The sequence below is a fragment of the Panthera pardus genome, unplaced genomic scaffold (genome assembly GCF_024362965.1).
Source record: "Panthera pardus isolate Hobbes unplaced genomic scaffold, ASM2436296v1 HiC_scaffold_20, whole genome shotgun sequence".
NCBI classification, from domain to species: Eukaryota; Metazoa; Chordata; class Mammalia; order Carnivora; family Felidae; genus Panthera; species Panthera pardus.
The window spans coordinates 73993048-74010369 of record NW_026526766.1 but is presented as its reverse complement, the minus strand read 5'-3'; the positions used below and the strand labels follow the sequence as shown (position 1 = coordinate 74010369).

The following is a 17322-nucleotide window of genomic DNA, read 5'->3' as shown; positions in this document are numbered from 1 at the left end:
CTGGAAGGAACCGTAGGAGGTCAGTAGGGCGAAGGGGAGAGGGTGGGGGGTGAGCAGCAGGAGCCGCCAGGGACTTGGGCTTAATCCTGAAACCGTGAAACACCACTGAGGGTCTTCAGTAAGGAAGTGACATGATGTTGTTTGCACTTTCTCTTTTTTTAAAGACAGCATGTGTGAGTAGGGGAAAGGGACAGAGAGAGAGAGAGAGAGAGAGAGAGAGAGTCCTAAGCAGGCTCCACGCTCTGCACAGAGCCCAACGTGGGACTTGATCCCACGACCCTGGGATCATGACCCGGGCGAAATCAAGACCCAGGCGCCCTTGTTTGCATCTTGTAAGATGCTTCCCGTGTGTGTGGAGAGAGCTCAGGGGGGCGTGCAGATGGGGTGACATGGCGGAGCTACTCCTGTGTCGTCAGGCAGGCTGGCTCTGTAGCCCGTGTCCCAGGAGGCCGCTCAGTGCCAGGTGGGGGCGGGGCGAGGCCAACTTGTCTGCTTGCGTCCAACAGCCCACTTCCTCCTGAGAGGCCTCGGCACGAGCCCCCTGCACCCTCAGAGCCATAAATTCCCCAGAGGCATTAGCGGGCATCGGGGCAGCTTTGCGTCAGCGGGTGTCTGAAATAAGGAACGGACCTTGCGGGCAGCCCTTTGTGGTGCACTTGCCTCCGTGTGGGCGCTTGGGGGGCGGGGGTCCTGGAAGCCGTTTCCAGCAAACAAGCAAGTCGACATAGGCCAGCCCTGCCCCTCCAGAGCCTGATTCTGCCAGGCTGTGTTGCCTCCATTTATAAGGAAGGAGATGTGACATTTGGGTTGGAAGTTAATGCAGGTAGAGATGTGGTGTTTTCCCTCGGCCGGGTTCTTGGGTCACCACATCCCTCCTGGAGCCCTGCTTTCCAGCGCCTGTCTTAAGGGCTCTTCCAACACTGACCTGGAGATTCTGGGTCACACTCTCTGTCCGCTGAGTGAAGCCCTTGTCCTGAGGCCATTGGGAGGGAGATGCAGGACGACAGAAGGAAGCGCGGTCTGTCTGCGCCACACGGGCCCTCCCGGGCACTTCTGTGGTTTGATGCTCAAGCACAAAGGCAGGAGCGGACAGCTGGTGAAAGCGCCCAGAGCTGGCCGGGCACCGGGGCAGTTCCCACGGCCTCGGCCACAGCGGCGAGTGTGGGTTCCAGTGCCCTGTTTGGGGATCCTCACTCTCCCAGTGCACCCCCCTGCCCTTCCCCATCAGCTTCCAGACTTCCAGCCCTACCCTGTGCTTGGAGAGCTCAGGAGCACAACGATCCTGTCTCTGCCAGCATGGCCGTCCCCCCAGGTTCCCACTCCATGTTCCTTTCGGACCCCCCAGTCCTGTCCCCTTCACTCCAGGGAGGCTGGCCCTACCCAGCTCATGTCACTGTCAGGCCCCCTCCGACAACCCGACCTTCCTGGGCTGATCGCAGCCCCAGCTCTGGCTGGCACCATGCCTTGCTTTTCTCTGTCCTTCCTTGCTCTCCCCTTCTCCCTCCTGCCTTCCTTCTCTTCCTTCTCCCTTACTCCCCTCTCTGCTTTTCCTTTCTCTGTCCCTCCCACCGGCCTCCTACGGAAATCTTGGCCCCCATAAGTGACCTTCCAGGAAGTTTTGTGACTCAGAGTCTCAGTTTCCCCATATCCAGAGGCCTCTGGTGCATTTAGGGCAGAGCTGGGGGGAGCCCGTTGTCCTGACATCAGCGTAAAGAAGCAAGAAGAACAAAGAGCTGAAAATAGCACCTTTACGTAAGAGCCCTCCTGTCCTAATGAAGGGATGTAGGGGAGAGATAGCAGGGCGTTGGGCAGGAGCAGGGGGAAGGGAGGGGAGAGCCTCGTTTTGCTGAGGTGATACCTGGGCCAGGAAGCAGTAGCACTTCCAGAACTGTGAGTCCACCTGGCAGAGGTCAGCACAGGTGATTGCCTTCCACCGTCTCACTTTATTTTGGCCCCACAGTCCCCTCCAACCAGACGCCTGGACTATACGGGCCCTCACCATGTTCTTTCCTCTGAGAGGAAGGCAATTTTTCTGAGCTGCCACTGATTTGAGGAGGAAGGAGCCGGGGGGAGCAACGACAGCAGGTCCTGAGGGCATCCTGGGTCCTATGGCAAGCAGGCTGAATAACAGAGTCAGACCTTGCAGATGGCTCAGCTTCCGCCTCGCGCTTGCTGTGTGACCTTGGGCAGGTGGCCTTCCCTCTCTGAACCTCAGTGACCTCAGCTGGAGACTCAGGACTGATTGAGCCCTGAGTCTAAACATTCAGCTGGTCTCTGGCCTCTGCAGGAGGAAGGGGGCCCCAAGCTGCTGGCAGGGTGGGGGTGGGGCCGGCGAGGCGGCCAGGACACAAGCCGGCTCCTGCGTGAGCGCTGACCTTGATCCTCCTCTCGAAGTCTGTTCCTCGAGCGTTTCTGCTGACGCATCCCCGGGGTTCTTAGCCTGCTGTCTGCAGCTATTTCAGATGCACAAGGAACATGGCTCGGGGACTCGGGGCTCCTGAGCGTCTGGATCTGGCAGATGGAGTCTGGCAGGGCCTGGCTCTGACCCGTCTGCTCTTTGCTCCACTAAAGGCCTTGCTCCCAGGGCTGGATGTTTGTCCCCACTCCACCGTCACCCTCCCGACTTTCCATGCCTGCCTTCAGTATTGGCTCCGGGCTGCTATTAACAGCAAGGAATGGGCTGAGGCCAGGGGCCGGTGATGGCTATATGGCTTCGTTTCAGAGAGGGTTGCTCCTAGGGCCCTCTGGTTCCTGTGATATCAGGGCCCTACCCAATTCTGGGGAAGTGTTGCATGGGCTCTGGGGCCACCCCTACCCGGGTTAGAAACCTGATCTGCTGTAGCATGGCCGTGTGGTCTTGGACAGGTCACTTCCCTCCCTGAGCTTAAGTGTAAATGATGTGAGCCAGGGACAGTCCCAGTGCCTGTCTCCCATGAGAATCCAATGAGATGATCCCATGAGAATCCAGTGAGATCGAGTAAGTAAAATGCTCAGCAGAGGGCCTGGCGCGTGGTCGTCCCCAGTTTGTGGATCGATCTCTGATACCCTTCTGAGAGACGGTCACACCCGCTCTGCGATGCATGGCAGAGGCATGCTTGTGTTGTCAGGGCTCCGGACGCTTCCTGTCTCCCTCCCAGTGGCCCAGGTACGACCGCCGGCCCCATCAGTGATCCTGAGCGAAAACGTGTGGGCACCTACTGTGTGCATGGCCCTCTCCTGGGTGTTAGGAACACAGTGACCTGCTCATCATGTATCCCCCATGAGCCAAAACTGCTTGTTGGCCAGATGAGTGCTCAAAACTCCAAAGATGCCAGAACAGGACAGAATCCCATGCCTCTGGTCCTACCAAGGACTGTCATTTGAGCCCCCGGGCTGCCCGCAGGTTGAATCTGGAGACAGCTGGCAGTGGCTGCATTTGAGAATGGCAGAGGTCCCTCTTGCCTTTGCCGTAGACACCTCCCAGGCCTCTGACCCCTCTCGGGGAAGTCATCGCACACGACCAGCCCTGCCTCGCCACTCACCTTAACCCTGGGCAGTTGGTGGTGCCCAGCTGTACTATTTCTGGGGAGTGCCAGACTCATTCCGGTTTGGGAGGAAGGAGACTGCTCTTGCATTTCCAGTCAAGTGTTCACATGGGCCCAGGCAGCGGTTAGGTTGCTGGGGTGGGTTTGCCAGGTCCCAGGCTTCTGATATAACAGTAGCCCGCCCTCATATATTGTGCCAGGCCTTGTTTGGAGCATTTTTTAGTGCTAATGCATCAGCCCCATGAGAGCGGGACTGCTGTTAACCCATTCTGCAGATGAGGAAACCGGCACAGAGCATCAGTGATTTGCCCTCCGTCACTTGGCTGTGAGTGGTAGAGCTGGATGTGACATCAGAGAAGCCACAAGTGGTGTCACTTAATCAGTGAGTGCCAGAGCAGCCCCATCACTGCCCTTCCCCACCAAGGATCCCCCACTCTCTGCATCGCTGAGGCTGCCAGCGGCATGCAGGGGGCGGCAGTGGAGACCGGAGGCTGAAGTCTGCATGTGAGCCTCAGCTTTGTTGGTAAAACGGGGCAGATGTCCCAGCCTGACATTGCCCCCAGAGGCATCACGGGACCAGATGAGGAGCCCTGGGTGTGAAAGGCTCCAAGCCGGGAGAGCCAAGTGTCTTACTGGTGGGTTCCCGTGACTGGTCTTCGTGCCCTTTGGGCTTCGTCCCAGGCCCTTTGCCTGCCCAGGATGTTCAAGGCTCCAGGAGCATCATTCGAGATGGGGATCAGTGTAGAGTGACCTGAGAGCCTGGGCCCCAGGGAGCGTGGCATCCGTGGGCCCCTTCCATCCCAACCCGCTGCCTTCACCGTTACTGTTCCCTGCGATGATCTAGAGTCGTTGCCCTGCTTAATTCTCTGCCTGCTGGGGCCTCCTCCATGACAGCCAGAGTGATCAATTCATTCATTCATTCACCCATCAATTCATTCATTTGCCTAGTAAATATTTGTCAAGCAGCAACTATCGTAAACACTGAGGGTAGAGTAGGGACCAGGTAGTCTTACTGTTGAGGAGTTCTCATGCTAATGGGAGAGACAAACAATAAGGTGGTGATAAATCTTACACAGAAAAATGCAGTGCGGTCAGGGGTTAGAGGTGCTGTGGGGGATGGGGAGGGGTGCTGTTTCAGACAGGGCTGGTCCAGGAAGGCCTTGCTGAGGTCAGAGCTGAATGAAGTGACGGAGTGAGTCAGGAGTGCTGTGGGAGCAAGGGAGAGCAGTGAATGCAAAGGCCCTGAGGCAGGAACCATCCCTTCCTGTTGAAGTAGCAAGAAAGGGCCCACTCATTGGGCACAGTGATTGCAGACTTTGGAATTTTCTCCAGGGAAAACGGAAAGACCCTGGAGGGTTCTGAGCAATGCGTTATCTGACTTACATTTCCAGGTTTACATCCTGCTGCTGGGTGAAGAATGGTGCTCAGCGTAAAGCAGAAAAATAAAGCAGGGCAGGGGATGGGGGGCTGTGATTTTAGGTGGGGTTGCGAAGATAGCCTTCTTCAAGGAGGTGATAATTTGGGGAAGATCTTGAAGGAGGTAAGAAGAAGGCATGCCTTGTGGATAGCTGAGGGGACCAGGCAGAGGGAACAGCCAGTGTGAAGGCCCTGACATGCCCGCATTGTTCTCGTGTGGCTGGAGAGGAAGTGAGCAAAGGGAACCTTCATAGAAGACAAACTTGACCACATCTCCATGGCAACCCACTGCCCTCAGCCTCAAGTCCCAGCAGCTCCATGCTTGAGTCTCGTGGAACTGCTCGAAAATTCTCAAAGCTCCTCCCTGCTTTATGCACGCCCTTCCCTCTGAAACACCATCATTCCCTCCTTTGCCCAGCTCAAGACCCACAAGACTCAGCTTTAAGCCATGCTCCCTACTCCAGGAAGCCTTCCTTGATAACCCCACCCCAGCCGCTTCTATGCCTGTATCTCCTAGCTCTGTGCACAGTCTCCTCCTTGCTTGTCTGTGTCCATCCCACTGGCTCCAGGCTACAGAAGGCAGGGGTGGGGTCTCGCCTCCTCTGTGGCCCCAGGCCCTCACCAGTGGAGCATTCAGACTGCTCAGTGTTGAGGGCTACACTTGAGACATGAGCCAGCTGCTGGTTGTGGAGGCTCTGTTGCCATCCTGGGTTCTGTGGGGTGGAGGAATGGCTCCCCTGAGGCCTCAGGAGCTACTTTTGACAGGGGCACTGCTCAGCCTCCCAGGGACCACCTAGAGATGGCCTCAGCAGCTCAGCGCCACTTGACAGAGCTTGAGGCTTCTTCCAGGGAGTTAGCAAAGGAAGCAGAAAACGGGCGTTTTTGCAAAATAAGGTCTATGTAAACTTTAACCGCCTGCCTCACAATAGAAGCCACTAAATTAAAAGAGAGACTTGCCCACCCACCTCTCCTGTGCGTCCCGCCATTTTCACACCTTCCTGGGATTCTGTCCACGAGCACCTTCAGGCTTCGGAAGCTCTGAGTATGAGGGCCCGGAGCCCGGGGCCCAGCTTTGGGAATTCCCCGGCCAGGCCAGAGCCACCCCACAGCATCTCCAGATAGTTCAGGGGAGGCCCAGAGAAGCTTCAAAGAAAAATTTATTTTAAGATGACCAGCAGGAAAACGGACACTAATTTTAATGTGTAAATTCTACAAGAGTGAGGCCTGTTGGGACACGCATAAACCACAGGAAGGTGTCCTGGGGCCCAGCACGGATTTTGGTTTCTAGGAGGACAAACTGCTTTTTTCCTCTCGGTTTATATTTGCTCACATTGCTCTCTTCTCCATTTCTAGAACACTCTGGACCTGGAGGAAAGTGGTGAGGCTGTCCAGGGCAATATGAACACCCTCCCAGATGTTTCCCTGGTAAGACCCTCTCTGGTTCCCGCAGTGAGGTTTTGCCCTTCCTGGTCTGCCTGAGGCCCTGGGGACTGGCTTCTTGGTGAGAGCCAGAGGCCCTCAGACCCAGCCCCAGGCCCGTGCACAAGGGCATCACTCAGGCTTCTCCAGCAGCACCCAGGACTGGGGTGGGTGTCGGGCTGTTTGCTTGCTGAGTTGGTGTTACTTTTGATACGTTGTCTGAACGTGATCATAACAAGTACTGAAACGTGGAGTGTGTGAACTCCCTGAAGAGGCCACATGACCACCCTGGAAATGGAAGTTAAATGTGGCCTCGGCTGTGTCCACGTCAGCAGCCCCGGCAGCATCACTGTGCAGTTCTGACCCGGATAACTTCTGAACGGCCTGGACTCTGGAGCCAGACTGCCTGGGTTCAAATCCCACCTGTGCCACTGACTGTGTGACTTTGGGCAGGTTTCTTAACCTCTCTGTGCCTCGGTTTTCCCCTCTGTAAAATGGGGATAATAATTGTGTCCCTACCCCACAAGTTTGTGGCGAGAGGTACATTAGTTCATTTAAGTAAAGCATTTGGGACACACTGCTGTCCGAGCTTTGCAAGTGTTGTATGTTGGCATAGGCAGAGGGAAATAGCAATGGCCGTACCCATAGCTGCCACTTCCCGTGCACCTGCTGTGTGGCAGGCACCTGCTAGCACATTACACACATGGTCCCTTACGTCCCCTCACCTCTGCCGGGTAGACCCAGGTTTCCCCATTGCCCGGAGATGCATTTAGAGAGGTGCTGTGACTTGCCCAGGACCACACAGCCCCCGAGCCCATGTGACTGTCACCTTCTATCCATTCTCTCTCACTCCAGTCCTGCACATCTCCTGTCTCTAGTGGCCATGATAACCTTCTAACAAGAAAAGCCAAAGGAATGCTTTTTTTTTTGTCGTTTGTTTTGCCCTTCTCTCCATCCACCTCTAATTAAGTCTTGTTCCCTGTGATAAGTCCTGGCTGACGCCAAGAACTTCAGTTCCCAAAGGTAATGGTGCCATTCCCCAGAGACGCCCGCCAAGTTCCCGATGCTTATCAGCTGCTGAGATGGGGGGAGAAGTTTTCCACTCGGGTGTTGCATTATTCAGAGCCGTGTGGCCAAGAGCCTAGAGAGCAGGACGGAATTCCAGCCGGGGCCCGGCCTGCTCGGGGCTCCTGTCTACCAGCCACAATGGGCTCTGACTCCTTCTACTCCTGTTGGGTCTTTTGGCAGGATGATGTCAAAGCCACCTCCGAGGGGCTGCCTGTCTACAAGCCGCCGCCTCCCCCACCCCCTCTGGCCCAAGGCCACAGCCGCCCGCCTGAGCAGCAGAGGAAGCCAGGGAAGGAGGGCCTCCAGCCACCTTCCTCGGCATCTTCCCACTCAGGCATCGTCTTCTCGGCCCCTCGGAACCACAGCCCGCCAGCGGGCACTGCCCCTGCCCCGGGGGCCTCCTCAGCACAAGACTCGCCCTCCTCCCCCATCTATGCCTCGGTCTCCCCTGCCAACCCTGGCTCCAAGAGGCCGCTGGACGCCCGCCTGGCCCTGGTCAACCAGCACCCCATCGGCCCCTTCCCGCGAGTCCAGTCACCGCCGCACCTGAAGAGCCCCCCCGCGGAGGCCACGCTGGCAGGGGGCTGTCTCCCGCCACCCTCCCCCTCCGGCCGGCCAGACGTGACGGGCACGAACCAGCACTTTGTCATGGTGGAGGTGCACCGGCCGGACAGCGAGCCAGACGTGAACGAAGTGAGGGCGCTGCCCCAGACGCGCAGTGAGTACCGGCCAACCCCGGGTGGGCTGGGCTCGGGGTGCCCGCCCCGGGGTCGTGGGGGCACCCAGGCCCCTCCAGGTTGATCTATCTGCCCATCGACGCGGAAAGGGGCAGCGTGTGCTCGCCCAGGGTGCTCTAGCCCGGGCGGTCCCCCCCCTCGTGCCCTGTGCAGGGCCAGGGTGTCCCGAGCCTGTGTTGACACGACTGTGAGCCCTAGGTCTGCCTCTTGGAACCGTATGACCGCGGGCAAGCCATGGGATGGCAGTTCGGTGACAGCCCCGCCAGGTCGCTGGGAGGGTTGGGCTCCTCCTCCAGCAGCTCCAGACCTGGTCACCCAACGATCTCTGACTCTCTCCCCAGTGAGACTGGACTCCTTGAGGCCAGGGGCAGCCTCTGTGATCTCAGTGCCCAGGGCCCGGAACAGGGTGTTGAAATTACGGTGTCTGGACCCCCAGAGGTCTCCACACCCGGGGCTGCAGGGTCAGAGTGCAGGCTGGACCTTCCAGACACCTGGGGCCGGGCTGCAGCCCCTGAGTTTCCAGGCCCAACTCAGCGGGTGGAGGGCAGTGGAAAGCCAGCTTTTCACTCCCAGAGAGCCCGGAACCTCCGGGTGTTCTAGATCTCCTTCTCCATAGCAAGTTGGGTGCATTTTGCTGGATTCTGCTGCCATCTTGTGGCTCAAGTGATATATAGACCCCGCTGCGGCCAGGGAAGGGGGCAGGCCAGGTCAGGGGGGTGTTTGTGAACTGAACTCCTATATGCCAAGCAGTGGGCAGACTGGGGTGCTGAGTACAGTGTCCCTGGGCTCAGGAGCTTGGTGAGGGAAGGCAGGATGTGGTGAGCGAAACCTGAGGTATCATCTGGCACTGAGCCCAGCACAGCCTGATAAAAGCGGTCAGTTGCGCCGTACTTCCCTGTGTGCCCGATGTGGTTCTAGGGGCCTTGTCTCTATTAGCAACTCATCTAACCCTCCCAGCCGCCCTGGAGGCTGATGCTATTATGCCCATTTTACAGATGAAAAAACTGAGGCACAGAAAGTAACTGTGGAACAGACAAGTGTAGCACAAGTCTGTTCTCTTGTCGGTTTCACCCTACACATCATATCCATTCAGTTTTATGATAACGCCATTAGATGCGTGTCATTGCTCCTGTGTTGAAACAAAAACATGAAGGCTCAGAGAAGCTGTGTAGCTCGCCCTGGGTTGCACAGCTGGTCAGAGCGGATTCAGACCTGACCTGCCAGACACTGGAGTGTCTCAAACTAGGGGCCAGGCCATTACACATGCAACGAACCAGCTTGGGTTGACTGGTGAATGAGGGTTTGTGCCCACCACTCAGCTTGGGGTTGTGGAGGCTACAGACCAGCCATGGCAAACCTTCTAATTTTTTTTAAGTGTATTTATTTATTTTGAGAGAGAGAGAGAGAGAGAGAGAGAGAGCACAAGTGGGGGAGGGCCAGAGAGAGAGGGAGAGACAGAGAATCTCAAGCAGGCTCCACACCACCAGTGCAGAACCCGATGCCCGGGGCTCAGACTCACAAACTACGAGATCGTGACCTGAACCAAAGTCAGATGCTTAACCAGCTGAGCCACCCAGGTGCCCAGACCTCCCACTTTTTAATTGAGAGGGTGGAAATTTAATTTTTATATGAACTATCTTAATTTGAATGTGTTGGTTCATCGTTAAAATTCGACAGCACTGTGCAGGTTAAAACAAATAAATAACCCACATTTGTGGACTGGGTTTGCCTCCTGGCCTCTGTTTTAATCATTATTCCATGGGCTGAGAACTGGGTGGTCGGAGAAGAAATTCTGGCAGACTTGGGGCCAGACCCAGCTGGAAGGGCAGGTCTCAGTGGTAGAAAGGTGTCTGGAAGTCTCTCTTCCCTCCAGCCCTGTGATCCCTTCATTCCTCCCTAGTCCGTGCCTGGAGAATCCCCGCAGCCTTTCAGCCTGCGGCTCCATCACCTCCTCCAGGCAGCCCTCCCTGACCCCAGCTGTATTAAACCACCTCTCTCCTCCTCTTCCCCACTCTCAGCAGCCTCCACACTGTCCCAGCTCTCGGACAGTGGGCAGACCCTGAGCGAGGACAGTGGCGTGGATGCTGGTGAGGCAGAGGCCAGCGCCCCGGGCCGAGGCAGACAGATGGCATCTACCAAGAGCAGGAGTAGCAAGGAGCCGCCTCGGAACGAGAGGACCACAGAGGGGGCCACCAAACCGGTGAGCGAGGAGGAGGGGATGCAGACGACTGGGGGGGAAGGTGGGGAGCGGGAGGTCCCCAGCCAGGTTTCAGCTTGACAAGTGCCCACGGGGAGGAGGTGAGCCCCCATCACTGGAGGGGTGTGGGTACCTGGAAAGACCATGGTATCAGGAGTCTGGCGGCCCACGTTAGGCCCTGCCTTCGCCACTGACAGTGACAAGCCAGGTACCAAAAGTTGGTCTTGAGGGTCGTTGAGCTCAGTTCTGAGATGACGCACTGGCTGAAGCAGTCAGGCCTGGGTCCAAGTCCTAGAGCCACCACCCAGCAGCTCCGGCCGCTTAGCCTCCTGAGCCTCAGGGGGTCTTGAAGCAGTCAGAGATCTGGGAACACCGGGTTCTTAGCTTAGTGCTAGCATACTGGCAGCTTCCAGCACGGGTCTGGAGTCTGAGCCCTTTTGACCCAGGGGACATGTCATGGCCAGTCCAGCCCCCCGCCCCAGCCAGGCCTCCACCGAGAAGGCCTCAGTCACTGGTCTCCTTGCCCGCACCCGCAGCCCGGACTCCTGGAGCCCACGTCTACCCTGATCCGCGTGAAGAAAAGCGCAGCCACCCTGGGCATCGCCATCGAGGGCGGTGCCAACACCCGCCAGCCCCTGCCTAGGATCGTCACAATTCAGGTATGTCTCCGCGGGCCCCACTTGATCATCTGTCCCCACCCCCGAAGGCCCCTTTCTCAGCCTCTCAGAGTTCTTCCACCCCGGCAGATCCAGCCCTCTGCCCTCACTGAGCCTCAGTTTTCCTAATCAGGGCAGCGGACTCCTAGATGATAGCCTGCTTGGCGGTGTTGGGCCTGACCCGGTGGGTGTCAGAGCCCGGCCAGCCCTCGAGCGCCTCGCGTGCCCCTGCCCTGTGTCTTGCCCCTGCAGCGAGGCGGTTCAGCCCACAACTGTGGGCAGCTCAAGGTGGGCCATGTGATCCTGGAGGTGAACGGGCTGACGCTTCGGGGCAAGGAACATCGAGAGGCTGCGCGCATCATCGCCGAGGCCTTCAAGACCAAGGAGCGGGACTACATCGACTTTCTGGTCACCGAGTTCAATGTGATGCTCTAGGGGCTGAGGCCCGACGGCCTCCCACTGCTGCCCAGTCCCTGGCCCCAGTCCCTCCTCCCTCCTGGCACTAGTAAGCTCCGTGAGGGCCGGGGCTGTGTGGCCAGGTAGCAGGAAGACACCCCCCCACTCTTTCCCGGCCCGCTGGCCCAGAACCAGAAGAAAGCCCGGTGAGGCAAACAGAAGGTCGGGCCAGGATCTGGTGCCATGCCCGGTATACACAGTAGATGCCCGGCATGAGCGTGGGTTTGGGAAGGAGAGGAAGTCCACCTGAGGCTGCCAGGACCTGTTACTCTGGGTTGGATAAGGGGCACTGTGCCCCCTTCCCCGCCAGCTAGCACCTGGCCCATCCTCAGATGTCCGAGCCTTTATCTGGAGTGAGGCCACGTGAGGATTCACAGACACAGCCCCCAGCCAGGGGGGCATCTCACAGGACCTTTAGTGCCACAAATAAGCGTCAAGCAACCCCCCCCTTCCACACCCCCTTTCTTCCTGGCCCCTTATCCACCCCCATGGTATTTATTATTTATTTCCCCTCTCCTCACCCCTGGGGGCCTCAAGCCCCCAGCTTCCCACCGCACCCCCAGCCTACCCCAGAGGCCTTGCAGGTGACCAGCAATGTGAGCGTATTTATATACAGAGCTTATGACTTTAATTTTTCAATAAAGAAATCTGAACAAGGTTAGGGTCCGGCGTGCTGTGTGGCCTGCCTTTGTGGCTGGGGTTCTAATGGACAGATGGAGGACAGATGGAGACACCCAGAGCATGACCCCGCCAGCCTCTCCCTCTGCCCCCCACGGCTCAATGTGGGACACACGTGGGGGTGCAGGGGCATCTGAACCACACCCACATCTTGGAGCACGTTACCTGAAGGCTGTTCACAGAAAATACCTTTAAATTAAAATGCACAGGTATGTTATGGGGCAGAATGCACAATGTGCATGGATGCTTTAACACACAGAGAGGGGCCTGTCTCAGGGCGGGTCCCAGAAGCCGACTCTGTGATGAGGATTTATATGCAAGTGATTCGTTAAGGAAAGGCTGCCACGGCAGACCAGTAAGGGAGTAGACAAGTCAGGAGGGGGAAAAGGAGAAAGCTGAGCAGGGTGGGATTTGAGGTGAAGCTGGGAGGGTGGCTGCAGCGTGATCCCACAGGGGACTCTAGAGTAGAAGGTGGGTCCAGAACTGTCCCCACTCAGGGCAAGGTGACAGGGCCTTCATGCTGTCAGTCTTTGCACAAGGTCGGGGGAGGGGAAGGGTTAGAGGCAGTAAATTCCCGACCACAATCCCATTCTTTACCTGTACAGGCCAAGCTGTTCCAGGAGCCAAGGGCAGGGCCAGGGTTGGGGGGTGGGGGTGGGGCATGGGGGTGTTAGAAGCAAAAACACTTGGTGAAGGGCAGGGAAGGGAGGGGGGCATAAAATGGTCTGCTACACCCCTGGGGTCCATTTCCTTCAACCCCAGGGTTTCTCTGGGATAAGAAGAGTTTGAGAAATCCTGCTTTGCCCAGCTCTGTGTCCAGAGGTCAGCTAGAGATGTGTTAGGGGCAGTTGAGTCCACAGACCTGCACCAGATCTTGCTTTCATCTGCCCCCATCACCTCCCCAGCTCAAGGAGACCACCTGAGGCCAGAGGCCTGGATTCCATTTGACCTCTGAGGCAGCCAGTATCCCTGAATCCCGAGCCCCTCCTGGGGGACTCTTTAGGACCCTCCCCAGTCCTAATAACCCTGCAGGGAATAACTCCCACCTGGCTGTCAGGCCCCAGCTCTCCAGGCATCAGATGCCAAATCCTGCCTGGTCATAGGTAAGTGATCTCACCTTTCTAGGCCCAAATTCCCCATCTGGAAAATGGGTGTGGCAGGCTGAATAATGGCCCCAAAGATATCCAGGTTCCTGGAACGTGTGAACATTACCTTACATGGCAAAGGGACTTGGCATATGGGGTTCAGGCATTTAGATGGGGAGGTTATGCTGGATTTTCTGGGCGGGGCCCAATCTAATCCCAAAGGTCCTTGAAAGAGGGAGGCAGAGGGGGACGTGACACGGAGGAGGGAACAGTGCTGTGCTGAGGGCAGCAGAGGTTGTGATGTGCTCTGGAGATGGAGGGAGGGACCACTAGCCAGGAATACAGGTGGCCACTAAACACTGGAACAATCAGGGAAAGAGATTCTCCCCTGAGAGCAGGCAGAAGGAAACCAACTCCTTGACATCAGCCCCTTGAGACTGACCATGGACTTCTAACCTCTCTTTGTAAGAGAACAAATTAGGGCTGCCTTAAGCCATGAACTGGTGACAATTCGTTACAACAACCTCAGGAAACAAACACAGTGGGGATACTGCGACTTGCCCCTGATGGAGGTTGGGATGCCGTGTGTGGGCCCCTGAACCAGGCTCAGGGTCAGCCCCAGGGTGATGACTGCAATCCGGATGATGCTCATGGCAAACAAAGGGTCCTCCGGCCTTAGGAATGCCACAACTTTTGCAGTCTCTAGTCCTCGTGCATCTTGTTCTGAACCTTGTGCATCCGTCTATCACCAGCCCATGGTGAATTTCAGGCCAGTCACTGACCACCTCCGGTGCCTTGAACCAGCCATCTCTCCGCTCGGTCCAACTCCAGGAGACAAGAGGGCACCTGGCAGCTGCTGCCCACTGCCCCAAGTTTGTACTCTGAAAAAGTAGGACAAGAATAAATTTCTGGAACTGTTGTTTCTAGAATTTTTCGGCCCAACTCCAGGGCTGTGGCCCATTGGGCATTAGGGTCCCCCTCCCAATGGAATTTTAAACAAACTTAAACTCCTTTGCCAGTGGGCTTAGAAAGGTCAAGTTTCTTGCCCAAAGTTATATAGCTAGTGAGTGGTAGAGGCCAAATTCGGATCCATGGCTGCCTGAAGTCCACATCATAAAGCAAAGACAAGCATGTGTCCTGCTGTCTTCTGAAGGGACCCCAAACCATGGGCGAAGGTGGCTTTGAATAATGGAGGAGGGAGGGGTCAGAGGTCTACCCTGGCCACAGGTACCTGTGGCCCTCACATGTTTTTTCATGATGCCAGAATTGGGGTGGTGGGGTGGTGTGGGGACAGTACTGCTGGAGAGTCTCAGAATTCGCTGCTAGATGAAGAAGGCAGGAAGAGGGTGAGTTTGGGGCCTGAGCCAGGGCCTGCCCAAGCAAGTGCCAAGTTGCCCTTCAAATTACCTGGAGCTCCCTCTGCTTGGGAGAAAGGAGGGTGAGGGATAGAATAGCCCAACGTGAGGATTACAAGGATGGAGAACAAGACATCGCTCAAAGGGTCCACACTTCAGAGTCTGACATCTGGGATCAAATTCCACCTCTACTATTTCCTGGCCCTGTGATCTGGGGCAAGTCATTTAACCTCTCGGAGCCTCAGTTTCACCATCTTTAAATGAGGAGCCTAGTATTAACCTAGCTTGTAGGTTATTAGAAGGATTCGCTAAAATGTTAGCCACTGGCACATAGTACACTTTCAGTAAAATAGAAACTGCTGCTGTGATTATTATTGGGTGCGTGTAGGGAGTCTCAGGCACCCTGGAGAACCGGGAAGAACTTTCTGCCAGGAGGACAGAGAACTGACTGCAACAGAGATGGATGCAGGTCCTCGGCAAGAGTCTTCCTGCCTTGGGGGCAGTCAACTCCTCGTGAAATAGCGTTGGTGGAGGGGCTCTTTAAATGAGTGCCATTGATTTCTTTCTTCCGGGTTTGCTGCTTTCTTTATTTCCTCCCCTCAGCACCTCTGTGAGGCTGGCGTCAGGGATCCCTTTAGTGGTAGCCAGCGGCAGAAGTGGGCGGAAGCCTAGGCCAGTTTGACACTTTACACGACCATCCTTCAAGGTGACCTCTCAGTGGACGACGGATCATTTCTGTCCTGTACTCACTGCTGGACTTTGGGCAAGCTCTTGTCCCTCTGGAGACCTGGGTTCTCCCACCTGCTAATCAATGTTGGTTTGCACTAAGCATATGCTTAGAGAGTAGTGACAATACGTACCTACCTCACAGGAGAGGACGGAGCACAGGAAGAGCTCCCAACAGTTCTTGACAGATAAGTGCTCAAGAAAAGTTCGTTATTACTAATATTATACTGTCGTGAAGCAGTCCGCTTCAGCTATGAAAGTTTGTGGTTTCTTTCTCACTGTGGCTCTGTGCGGGCTTGCACAAATGTCTCAGCTCTGGGCCTCAGACTCCGGTCGGCACTCGGGCGGGTTCCAGGAGGGACACGAACCTGCCAGATGTGAACTTTTCAGGGCTGGAGCCCAGGCCGAATGCCTGGGGGCGGGCCGCAGGCGGCCGCCTCTCTGCGATTGGTGGAGCTTCTCGAGGCCCCGCCTCCCTGGGCCCTCCCCGCCCGTCACAGGCCCGCCTCGGGGATTAAGCAAAAAGTCGCCGCCCCGCCCCGCACCGGGATTGGAGGCCTTTGTTTGCCGCTCAACTCCAGGAAACCACGGGCGCGCTGCGACCGCCGGCAGGTGAGGCGCGGGGTGGGGCTCGCGGTGGGTCCCGGGCTAGGGCCGGTCCCTCGCTGGGTCTCAGTTTCTCGATCTGGGGAATGGGGAGGAGAGCGGACCGCGCCGATGGGCTCCGATCCACAGGGACTGCCGCTGCTTTCTGTCTCTCCCACGTGGAAACCCCACGCTCCCGGGAAGGAGACCGATCGCCGCTCCGGGACTGGGAGGGAGTCCTGGACCGGCGTTCAGTGTCCAGTCCTAACCCGGCTGGCCGCGGGGTTCCGCAGGCGCCACCTCCGGCCTCAGTCTCCACCTCCGCACAATGGGGGCGTTGGCCTTTGCTCTCACTCCAGCTGGGGCTGGTCGCAGGGCGGGGAGAGGTCCCGAGGGAATCGGGGGTGGTCCTTGGCGGGGCCTCGGGCCGTGTTTGGGTTGGAGGTGTGGCCCGGGTAGCTGTGGTTACGGGGGAGGTGGGACTTCTCTGTCCTGGGATTTGTGTGAGATTCTTGTTCACCAGGCAACAACCCGCGCCGCCTGACAACTCGGAGCCGCGCACCCTCCCCGGACGCCTAACGCAAGTTTCTTTTCCTCTTTTTGGCAAGGGGGAGGGAGGCAGAGCAAGGGCCAGCAGTGAGGATGGGCAGCTCGACAGTGGTAGGGACTGGAATGGACTGAGAAATGAGACCAGCCTTTCTCAGTACACAGATGGGGAGACTGAGGCCGAGAGAAGGGGCGCGTGTTGCCCGAAGCGCACAGCAGGGCAGGCGCAGAGCTGGCCTCTCCCCAGGGCGATGCCGCTGGCACCCGCGGCGGCGTGCGACCTTGGAGGAGACTCTTCCCTGATCCTTTCCCCCGCTATTGTTGAAAGAAACGACAGGTTGGAGAGGATCATTACCTACCTTTCAAAAGCTTCTTCTTCTCAGTGATAAAGTTGGGAGGGAAAGTTGCTGATAACAAGCCCCGGCTGTTTTGGAGCTTTGAGCCGAGACAGGTTGTAGAGAAAAGAGACATTGTTTCTGTCCTCCAGAACGGAAGAAGAAATTGTTGAAACCGAAGCACGGAGGACTGAGGTTAGATACCTCCAGGGACTTCCCAAGAGAATTTACCAGGCGCCTCCTCTGGCGTTGGTGGGTTTTACCGTTTGACTGTTGGTTTTGTTTTGTCAAGAAAACAGAACCTGAGGGGGCTTAAGTCTAGCTTAGGGTGATAGACCCCTTGGTGTTTTGGGGACTATTCAAGTTTTATTCCCAGTTCTTCTCCAGGAAGGAGAAGGTGCCCGCGTGGGGCCTCTGCCTCCCCAAAGTCCAGTGGTTTGCATCTGAAACATGTGATGTAGGCTGTTTCTTGCGAGGGGATTTCATCAGCTCCCACCAGTCTGAACACTCTGCCAGAAGCACCAGGGCTGGGGTTACCA

General features: G+C 57.0%; 2 protein-coding genes and 1 long non-coding RNA gene across 7 annotated transcripts in view; 2 read left to right on the top strand and 1 right to left on the bottom strand.

Annotated features, from left to right (window-relative positions):
* Positions 1-12134, top strand: part of WHRN (whirlin) — a 95323-nt gene extending 83189 nt beyond the window's left edge. For 3 of the 5 annotated variants that reach the window (XM_019454060.2, XM_019454058.2, XM_053908225.1), the window contains 5 exons: positions 6294-6365; positions 7608-8145; positions 10183-10364; positions 10898-11020; positions 11270-12134. In XM_019454060.2, the coding sequence (XP_019309605.1) occupies positions 6294-6365; positions 7608-8145; positions 10183-10364; positions 10898-11020; positions 11270-11452 (1098 nt within the window). In that variant the 3' untranslated portion in view covers positions 11453-12134. The remainder of the gene's footprint in view (positions 1-6293; positions 6366-7607; positions 8146-10182; positions 10365-10897; positions 11021-11269) is intronic. The other 2 variants (XM_019454059.2, XM_053908226.1) reach the window with 1 other exon arrangement.
* Positions 12079-16481, bottom strand: LOC109269927 (uncharacterized). Its single transcript, XR_002081335.2, has 2 exons — positions 15452-16481; positions 12079-14117 (listed from the first exon to the last, which is right to left on the bottom strand). It is a non-coding gene; the product is annotated as an uncharacterized LOC109269927 (long non-coding RNA).
* AKNA (AT-hook transcription factor) overlaps positions 15848-17322 on the top strand; it is a 55615-nt gene continuing 54140 nt past the window's right edge. The window contains exon 1 of the mRNA XM_053908222.1: positions 15848-15929. The gene's annotated coding sequence lies outside the window, so the exon portion shown is untranslated. The remainder of the gene's footprint in view (positions 15930-17322) is intronic.